Source organism: Apus apus, chromosome 23, assembly GCF_020740795.1.
Source record: "Apus apus isolate bApuApu2 chromosome 23, bApuApu2.pri.cur, whole genome shotgun sequence".
Classification (NCBI taxonomy): Eukaryota; Metazoa; Chordata; class Aves; order Apodiformes; family Apodidae; genus Apus; species Apus apus.
Window position 1 is genome coordinate 1,253,118 of NC_067304.1, and position 10,817 is coordinate 1,263,934.

The window sequence follows — 10,817 nt, forward strand, 5'->3', positions numbered from 1 at the left end:
TGGTGAACCAGAAGGGGCTGAACTGCTGTGTCCAGGGCTGTGGTGGCTGATGGAGGCCCTGATCTTCACAACGATCTTGCAAGCTGTTCACTATGACACCAACACTGCTGGACTGAAATCCCCAGCAACCAGTGGCATTTCTAACCACCCAGCACTTGTCCAGCTGGTGTAATGATTGTGAAGATCAGGAATAAACAAATTAAGCAATAATCCTCACACCAGCAACACTAGTTGTCACCTTGCCAGTATGAGCACGTGTTGGAGGGACAACAGCAGAGCTGGGGCTTAGTTTCCTACCTCTTTAGCAAAAAAACCCCAACAATTAAACAAACAAAACAGCTAAAACCCACTGAAATAGCTGGAACAGAACAGTTTTCTTAGACAAAGTGTAACAAACTCTATTCAGGAATCACAACAAACAGTAACAGGTCATTGAAGCAAAACATCACAATCATTTGACTTCTGAAGCCCAGAGACTCCACCTCAGGTCCAAGAGGTCCCTCACTGGCAAATTTCTGATGGCAAGAAAACCACTTTGGGATGCATCTCTGCCTGCTTGCCATGCTTAGACCCTTCTGCAGGGGCCATTACTGCCTTAGAGACAGAGACAGGACCCTCGGCCCATCGTGTTCTGACCCAACATAGTCACAGTTTTGGTCTTAGACCAGGCAGAAGCACATTGTCTGGGGCTGGACCAGCTCAGCCAAGGACACTGAAACAAGTGAAGAGACAGTCTGTAAATCAGAATTTCCAAGATGTACCAGTGCTCCCAGACCTTCCTACTGAACACGCAGTGGGCAGCAACCCCAGGATGCAAACCTAGCAAGTGAATTGGCACCTGGGAGGGAGCATGTCACACCAGGGCCATTAGGAGAGACAACAGAGAGATCTTCCTGAAGCTGAGGAATGCTGCCGTTATGAACAGGCAGAGGACCTGTGGATTACCAGGAAAATCTTCAAACCTCTGCCTTTGTGCTCGAAGCCAACATAAGCCCCTTTCCTGGTGCTCTGATGGCTGAGAGGGAGCTGCTTTGCCACCCCAAGCTGTTTAAAGGAGCCCTTTCTTTTTCCCATATTCAAATCCCAGATGTGTGAATTGCTCATTTCTACTTTATAGCTGATGAAAACCAAGAAAGCAGAAAACAGGCCTGAGGTGAAGAGGCAACACGAGCACAAGTTGTCCCAGCAGACAATTAAGTGGTCTGGAGTGATTACCAGGAGTCTGTCACCAAGGACAAGAGCAGGATCTCTTGTGGGATGTGAGACTCAGACTGGACAGAAACAAGTACTGTCTCACCTGTCCTTTTTCTGGCAATCTGTAATCCATTCTCCAGAAATCTCTATGGGAGAAGTGGACCACCTCATTTCCAAGCTCAGAGAGTATCTGAAAAGAGCCTGCACCAGCAATGAGGCTGGGAATAGCAACCCAGTTATGATGTAAATCCCCTGATCATCACCATTCAACCACACTCGTGTTGGACACAGAGAAGTTGTTTGGTACATGGGAACAAAACTGAAAACTCTTCCAGGTGAGCAATGGATGTGCTCCACACCTGAGCTGAATTGTAAGAGTCTGAACCTGTCACTGATCCTTCAGACAGCTTCAGTCCTCTTGTGCCAGTTGGACATCAATCCACAAAGCAAACCTTGTCCACACTAAAATCCCCAGCCACACACCACGGAGATACGGGCTCCTCAACCATCCTCTTCCATTGCCTGGAATTACTAAGACAGTCATAGCCAGGGCAGATCTCTCTCAGGCAAGTTTCTGAAGTTCCATGACCTTGCTACATGACTCCTCCTTTCTGTACAGGTCAGCTCAAGTAATGCCACAGTTCCCAGCTAAAAGAGCCTCTTACCGGATATCCCCAGTTGCTGTTTCCTGTCTGGGTTTTGGCATAATAGCTGCCCCGGGATGTCCCATAGCCATATCCATCAGCCAAACCATCATACATGGAACCTGCAAATGGAAAAAACATGGTCAGCAGGAGCAAGAGGCACCAGCAGACACCCTTCAGAGCACAGGACTCTTTTTTCCAGTGAGTTTAGGTACTGAAGAGTATCAGAGTTAGAAACCTTAACAGGAGCATAGGAAAGACAGGCAGTGAGCTGAGTCCTTGTCATTGCAGGCAACCCAGGACAGATGTTCATTCCAGAAGAGCTCTTTGAAACTTCAGCCCTCAGACCACCAGCAACAGCCTAAGATTTGCAGCACAAAAGACCAACTGCCTTAAAATCTACAGCCAACAAGAGCAGAGGAGGTCAGAGACCAGGACAAGGTCTTAGGTCTTTGCTATATGAGAGGAACTGGATGATATTTTGTGCCACATATCCTGGAACAGACTTCCCTTATTCTGACATGGAGGTATAAAAAACCTGGCTCTTCTCTGAAGGCAAAACCCATCCCAGACCCTTTCACCAGTCTGGCTTTCCTGGGCTGAATCCTAACAACCCCATCAACACTGGCAGCCTGAGCAAGGCTCACTAAATTCCATCAATAGGAAATAACAAATATGGGTAAATGATGATCAAGTCGATTTAATACCTGGGGATCTGAAGTAGTGAAACATTAAAAATCCTAATTGCACTGCCTTAAGTTTCACTCTCCAGTCTCTAAAAGATCAATCTGTGTATTTTTACTTTCTTTTCCTGAAAAATGTACTAAGCTCCATCATTATTTTTGGGTGCTGGGGAAATACATGAGACTAGATCTTAGATACATTTCATAAAGGGGCAGATATCCTGGAACAGGAGGAACCCAACAGCCATTTCTACTATTTCTCAGTGCTTTAATCAGTGTTTGGAATTACCTGTCCCAGCCCCACTAAGAGCTCTTCCAGGTGTTTCTCACCAGCAGTACAATCTTTGGATCCCTCTTAAGAGTATTTTACATGATGCTATAATCATCATTAGAAGAAAAACTGAATCAGGTCATTCCTTTTCTGTGCTGGAATTCCTTCATGCCCCTTCAGATGGTCCACAAGAGCTGAAAGTCATTGAAGTTTCCTTCTCAAAAATGCTCAATAATTGTGGCATCCCAAACCCCGTTATGAGGAAGTGCAAACCCTGCACTCCAATTAACTTCCAGGGGAAGCTCTGAATGTCTAACGAAGTACAAGATCAGGACTTACCTGTCTTAATTTATGCACCTAAACTGGTGGGTAATGTCAGAAATATCCTAATCTCTCTGATTGTTTGATAAGAGTCACCTCTTAGATAAACTGGATAAGCTCGACCACAAAGGCCCTGAAGCCACTCAGGGCTTCTATAGCCACTGATCTTTGGAATAAATCTGGTTTATTGCCTGGCCTGAGGCATCCAGAGCCTGTTATGGTGATTTGGTTGGTGGCTGAAAATTCTTGCATTTTCTCAGGAAGACGAATCCCACAGCTGGGGTATAAATAATGAATTTGCTTTCTATTGTCAACAAGAGAGAAGCAAGGCTGTGTGGATGGCAGCATCTGAAGAGCATTGCTGAACAAAGAACAAGCAACAGCAGAGCAGTTTCACAGACTTGTGCAGAAAACCATAGGATCTCATTTTTCACAGAGTCTAGAGACTTGGTGGGCCTTGTTCCCTAAGATCTCTCTAGATCTGATTGCTCCATATAAATTAAACTGTGCAGAACTTGCTGATAAGCAAGGAAATGGCCATGGATTCCAACAGGAAATAGAATTCAGGGGTGCTCTTCACTTTGTTCTTCCCTCCCCACCCAGGGATTTCCCAGAAACTCCAGATCAGACTTAAGTGCTGGGCTTCAGCAAGGCTGGGAGAGCTGGGGCTGTTCAGCTGGAGGGGAGGAGACTGAGGGAGGGTCTCCTCAACCCTCACCAATATCTCCAGGGGTGTCAGCAGGATGGGGCCAGACTCTTCCCAGCAGTGCCCAGTGACAGGACAAGGGGCAATGGGCACAAACTGGAGCACAGGAGGTTCCAGCTGAACATGAGGAGGAACTTGTTGACTGTGAGGGTGGCAGAGCCCTGGGACAGGCTGCCCAGGGAGGTGCTGGAGTCTCCTTCTCTGGAGACATTCCAAATCTGCCTGGATGTGTTCCTGTGGGATCAACTGTAGGTGACCCTGTTCTAGAAGAGGGGTTGGACTTGTTGATCTTCAGAGGTTCCTTTCAAGCCCCACCACTCTGACTCTGTGACTTGAAAGGTAAGTTTGGGCCAGGGCACAGAGCGAGGTAACCACCTGAGTTCTGAGCACAAAGATAAAATGATCCCATGACAACAGTTCCTGGGAATTCCTTCTTACAACAATCCTCTTGTTCTGTGCAAACCTCATGGAACTCCAGGTGGGAGCAGCGGGGAGTGTGTTCCTGGTGCTGTGGGTGAGAAGCTGGAAGTGTTTCTGGGCATGACTCACAAGTTACTCTGTCCAGTCCCCCCTGGGGACCATGTTTTTCCTTTCATAAGCCATTCTGGTCATGAGCTGTACTAAAAACTTTGGGGTTGAGCAAGAGGACACCTAAAATAAGCCAGTTTAGGCACATCTCTAATTTCTTGTATAAAATCACCACTACGTGGCCAAATTCAAGAGACCAGGCAGTTCATGCAAGTTTATGTTCTTCAGTTGTTCAAGAGCTGCCTTCACTTCCAAGAACTTGTATATAAGAGCCTGTAAATATGTAATTATCTATAACCTCAAATGTTCAAGGCATTTTGAAGCTGCCTTGCTGGTTGGAGAAGGTGCTGCTCCTGTCACCACACAGCTGTGGTTTATTGCTTGGAGAGCCCAGTCTGAAGGCCAGGAGGAACCTGGGGATTTTCTGATTGTGGTGGCTAAAGCAAACATCATTTTTGCTTAGTCCTGCAAGTTTAGACTGTTCTCTGCCTGTTCACCTTAAGAGCCAGCTTGGACGTGTGTCACCAGCCCCCAAGGAGAGGAAGGACACTCCTCTTTTCAGCCACCTCAGGGTTAAAGGCCATACAAGCCTTTATCCCGAGGATAAAACCAGACTATCTCCTAAAAAAAACCCCAACCCAACACTTACACAGGGGGTGGAAATGCTCTTTGAGGGAGATGCCTTTCTGGTGCTTTTTTCTAGCTATGTCCATATGTGTGTGTCCCATTTGTGGTCATCCAAGCAACTGTTTAGGTGTCTGAAGTGCCCACTTGCACTTGGACAAACACATTATTAGTAGTAGGTAACAGATGGGACAGAGGCAGAAAGGACATGGATGAGAATCACTGAGATGCACAACCTGCAATCAGTGATGGTAGCGGGCAGAAAATACCACTGGGGGCTGCTCAAGTGCTGGCTGGGCTATCAGAGTAACCCCTCTCTCCCACCCCTAAATTGCCAACTCCCCAAGGCATTTCCTTCAAAACTTGGCCAGTCTGAAATCTCATTTAACTTCAGTGGGACAGTTCACAACTATAACCTAATGATGACAGGTAAGGATTGCAAGACTATAGAATCATGGAATGGTTTGGGTTGGAAAGGACCTTAAAGATCATCTAGACCCAGCCCCCTGCATGGGCAGGGACACCTCCCACCAGCCCAGGTTGCTCCAAACTCCATCCAACCTGCCCTTCAACACTGCCAGGGATGGGGCAGCCACAGCTTCCCTGGGCAACCTGGGCCAGGCTCTCACCACCCTCACACCAAAGAATTTCCTCCTCATCTCCAACCTCCATCTCCCTCTTCCACTTTTCATCCATCCCCCTCATCCCACCCCTCCCTGCCCTTGTCCCAAGTCCCTCCCCAGCTTTCCTGCAGCCCCTTCAGGCACTGGAAGATGCTCTAAGGTCTCCCTGGAGCCTTCTCTTCTCCAGGCTGAACACCCCAACTCTCCCAGCCTGGCTCCAGAGCTGCTCCATCCTCTGATCATCTTCATGGCCTACTCTGGGCTTGATCCAACAGCTCCATGAAAGATCTTGCACTTAACCCCTGTGACCCCTAGTACATGCCCACCTTGTCCTGGTCCCCCTCTCTCTATAGCTGCTATTGATCATGGCAAAGCAAACTGAGACTTCACCTGACCCAACGTGCCTGTGCTTGATGAGTTATTTATTTTCTTCAAAGGCAAATTTACACTCATTGAAGCTAAGAGACTGCTGGTGAGGAGAAGATTTGTGTTCAAAGGGCCGTTTTTCAAGCATGACAGTGAAAGGCTTCAGCTGGACACATGAAGCTAACAGGGAGCTTTGTGGAAATGGATGCATGGGAATAAATATTAATTTGCGGCGGGGAAAGGCAAGACAAGAACCAGTCCCTGGTAGTGCAGGCTGGGTGAGTTACATCAACTATGCACAGCTTTAAAACAATAAGGATGATTAAACATAGGAAAAAATGTAGTAGAGAGAAGAGGGCCCGTGGGAGGCACAAAGCAAAGCCTGGTGCCTCCTTCGAGAGGAGCGTTAGTGAAATCACAGAAGTTGAGATTCTTGCAGGAATGGCCCAACTTTGCTTCTGCCTTCCAATATTGTGAGGTTTGTGAAAGAGTGAAAGGCTTGCACTGAATCATCCCATGCTGAGGGAAGGTTACAGAAGTCTTCCAAAGGTATGTTATCTCCAAAATCTCCTCTTCACATCGGTCAAGATCCCCTTTAGATTACATGGGATCCCATCAGAGGTAGGTGGGATTTCTCCCCTCAGCCACAGCCAGCACAGGAAACCTCTGAATCACAGCCCAGCCATGAGACAGTTGGGTACAACACTCCTCTGTCAGCTTTCCTCAGACCTTTGCTCCTTCCTCTACCCAGTGACGAGCCACTGGAAAAGCTTTTCTTTAGCCAGAGGACTCTACAGCCTAACGCTGCTGGCTCTGAGGAGCTGGTTCAGCTTGGCCCTTCCTCCTGCCGTGCTGCTGAAATTCCTTTCTCCTTGAAAATTTGCATTACTCACAAATTCAGATGGAAACATCCAATTAACTCTTCACCCATGGTAAGAAGGGGAGATATGCCTCAGAGCAGACCCCACAGACCCCGACCTCTGCAGCCATCCTTGGAAACACCTGTAGCTGCTGCACTAAGAAGAGGTCCCACTCTGGGTGCAGATTTATGGTGCTTGCCACTGTCTTCTGCTCACTGCTCTACTCCAGTGAACACCAGATTGAGCCCAAATGGATCATGTTGCCCTGCTGTGCTGTGTGTACATGTTTGTTGTCACCAGATCTTCAGAGAGTGGCTACAATGCCTTCAGTCCAAATAACCAACTGATTTTATGTATCCATCAGTTAACAGGACTTTGAGGGAATGTCTGTTGACCCTCTTAAGAAACTTCAGTTATGGAATATAACAACACCCATCCCTGCTACATGCTAGAGGGGTCCATGTCCATGCTCCCTGCCCTACATGCACAGGTGTTCCTGAAGCTGGGGAAGCTCTGCACCGTGAGCTCCTGCTCAAACCACAGATCAAAATGCAAAACCAACCACCTGGACCAACATCTAAGCAGACACATGCAGGAAACAATCTGGGTGCAGAAGGAGAAGAGCACTTGAATGCTTAACGAGGGGCTCTGCGAGTTTCACAGCTTGTGCTGCCTTTGAGGAGCATCTCTGAGCAGTCATAGGGGGAGACACAGCTGAGGTTGGAGGAGCATTTGAACAGTCAGACCTCCACACCCACAGACCCCTGTAGCTTGTAGGAAACATTAATGCTTCTCTTCATATCTGCTCATCTGACCTATGGACCAACAGCAGCAAAAATCCATACTTGAAAGTTCAGCCTGACCCTCTTGGGCTTCAAACCAGGAGAAAAGCCCTAAAATAAAGGCAGCTTCTTGCCCTTCTGGGATTCCATCCAGAAACACAGTGGGAGCAGTCGAAGTGGTGAACCAGCCATCAGGACCTTGGTGCTGATCAACCTCTTTGTGGTGGGAATGGGAAAGCCTCAGCCCCTGGGAGCTGGATGTGACTCAGCTTCCCTGGGACACAGAAACCAGAGCTGCACATTTCCACGCAATTCCCATTCCCAGACATTTCCAAAAGTGTCTGGAGGAGGAGTTCAGCTCCAGCCTGTCGAGCAGAGACGGGCAGCTTGGGAATCTGCTGCTTTTTTTTTTTTTTTCCCAGAGGTTTCACCTGGGCTCCTCTCCAAGAGGAATAATCACCCTCTGCCTCCCTTCCTTCCTGCCTCCGGGTGGCAGTGGGTGATGTCTCTCTGCCCCCTTCCCCTTGAAACACCCCTCCACTGGGGAGGGAGGCTGCCACTGCCCCAGTCCCCATCCAGAGCCTCTCATCACATCCTGGTTTGGTTTTGGGGTGGTTTTTTTTCATTGTTTGGTTGGTTTGGTAGGTCCAGCACCATAACACCTTAAGCAATAAACCCTCCTAAGGCAGGAGATTTACATCTTCCATTTTGGTGCCAGAAGAAAGCTCTCCCTGTCCTGTCCCCCATGGACTCCATGTCCACAAACACACACACAAAAAAAAACAAAGCAGAATTGTTCCTGGTGGTGCCCATCGTGGGGCCCTGCTCACATGCCACCCACCCTGGAGCTGCCCTGTTCCCTCCATTGCAGCAACTGCCAGGCATTACAGCCAGGATGGCTCCCATGGGAGCACCACCTGCACTTCACCTCCAGCCTCACGCTGGGGAAGCAGCCCTAAACGTGTGTCTGGACCATGACACCTCCCAGAGCCAGATTCAGCTTCACAATCCAGCTTGGAAAACCTTCTGGGCAAGCCATAGTCCCCAGAAGAGGTGGCAGAGACTGGCCCAGCTGGCCCAGCTTTCCAGCTGCTCACTCCAGACGTGGCTGAAGGGTTCAGCCCCAGCCCCAGTCCCCTCTTCTCCCCCAAAGCCTTGGGCTTTCCTCTCCCAGTGGACGTGGCCGGAGCAATGAAGTCGTTGCAGCTGCTGGTGAAAGCGTCTCCCAGAGCCAGGAGGTTTTGCTCTCTGCCTGCTGCAACCCTCTGGGTCTGCAGCTCCTGGCTGGGGAAAGCTGGGGCTGATCTCCTAGCTGGCTTTCTCTGGACGCAAGGACGGTGAAGAAAACCACCTGCCAAGCCTTGACCCAAGGAGAGAGGTATTCCAGTAGGAAACCTGGCTCCAGGACTCAGCTCATTGCTTGCTTTCTGTGGCACAGACTCGGAGCATAGAGGTGGCCAGGCTGCCAGGTCCCCTGCACCCCTTTCTGCCCATCTGCAAAAGGGAGGGGGCTGCAAAGTGTCCCCACTGACCCAACACAAGCTGCTGAATTAAGGAGAGGACCTCTCTCCTCACTCATGTCCCTTCTACCACTCTCACTGGGGTCTCCCAGAGGCTCCCACACTTCACAGCCTGCAAATGGGAGACGTGTTGGAATCTTCAGAGATGAATCCCAAGCTCAGGTTCATGTCCTGTAAGCCAGCAGAGCTGCCTGCTCTCCACCTGCTCAGGAGACAGCTGAGCCCCAGCTGGAGGCTCCTAGCCCCATGGCACAGGGAAGAGCAACACTGTTGGCTTTGGCCATCAGAGGAGGGGATGGGTCTGGTGGAGGATTCCGACCATGGGAGCACTGGCAAAGGAAGCATTTGCAAAGGTTGGGCAGCTACTCCAGCTTTAAAGCCAGGGAACAAATGGTTAATAGACCCACACTGAAATGTCCAAGTGCCTGGGGGATGTGGAGCAGCCCAGGGGATCAGCTCCACCAGGGAGGGAGTTGGTGCATCCAGCTCTGCATCATGTCCTAACTCTTCCATCCAGTGCAAGAGACCTCAACATCCCCTTCCTGGGGTAACCCCTCAGAGACACAAACCAGTCTGTCCCCCACAAACAAACAAACAAACCCCAGAAACACCCCAGAACCTCTGCTCTGTCCCCAGAGGGGCGTTTTACCTCGGTTAGAGTGGCCCACGCTGGACGACACGGATGACTTTTGCTTCTGCCTCTTCACCGTCATCATCACCTGCTCCTGGACCCGCTGTTTTCCCGTGCCCTTCGTTTTCAGCTTGTGGTCCGAGGGCAGAGCCAGAGTGGAGCTGGCCTGGTCCTGGAAGCACTCGTAGGCCAAGGCTGTTTTCAGCGGAGAGTGAAGCATGGCTGCAGCAGAGCCTGGGGCCGGGGGGACAGGAGAGGGGCTGCACTTCACCTGACCGGGCACCACACGAGCCGCCCGCGAACGCGTCTCCTGCTGGGGTTAATCTCCTGAAGCCCTCCTTGCCATACGCCCCCCCCGGGCTGAGGCTGTCTCAGGGCTCCTGCTCCCAGCTCAGCTCCCCAGCGTGTGAGCAGGAAACACCCTCTGCCAGACTGGATATACAGCCCTGCCTGCACACACCCACGCGCGCCCCGCTGCGGGGCTCCCTCGCCCCAAACCTGCCTCCCCGCGCCCAAATCCAGGGGTCCAGGGGGGAGCAAAGGGGACCGAGGAGGAGCAGGCGAGGTGGGCAGGTGTGAGGGCTGCAGGTGGACATCACTGCCCCTTCACTGTGAAGGGCTCCTGGGTGAGGCTTCGTGGGGCTGGGGAGGAAAGGGCGCTCCTGGGCAGCCGGAGGGCTGGAGGATCTCCCACACAGCCTGCTCAGCTTGTCTTGTATTATTTCCCTGGGTCTAAACTGGATGAAAATGGTGGCTCAGTGCCTGGGGACGCCCCTGCTAGTTGAAGGCAGCGTGGTTCATGCCGTGGGTCAGAAGAGCAAAACCACCACAGTGCCTGTTCCTGCCTGGGGGTCTGGCCTCCATCCTGCCCTGGTGCTCCCTGGCTCAGCGTGTCCCACAGCCCCACTTGCAAAGCCCTTCCTCTGCCCACACAGGTTGCAAAGCCACCCCACTGAGCCCAGGGCTGCAGGGTGGCACCTAAAGCAGGGGTCATGGAGGGTCCTGCTGACTGCAGGGTCCTGCTGTGCTCGTGGTGTGAGACCTCCTCCCAAAGGGGGTCCCAC

General features: G+C 50.7%; 1 protein-coding gene across 1 annotated transcript in view; it reads right to left on the minus strand.

The window, feature by feature from the left end:
* The window catches only part of PKP1 (plakophilin 1), a 46,945-nt gene extending 36,972 nt beyond the window's left edge, over nt 1-9,973 (minus strand). Inside the window, exons 1-2 of the mRNA XM_051639097.1 lie at nt 9,772-9,973; nt 1,860-1,960 (exon numbers count right to left, since the gene is read on the minus strand). Of these exons, the coding sequence (XP_051495057.1) occupies nt 1,860-1,960; nt 9,772-9,973 (303 nt within the window). The remainder of the gene's footprint in view (nt 1-1,859; nt 1,961-9,771) is intronic.
* Between the last annotated feature and the right edge of the window lie 844 nt (nt 9,974-10,817).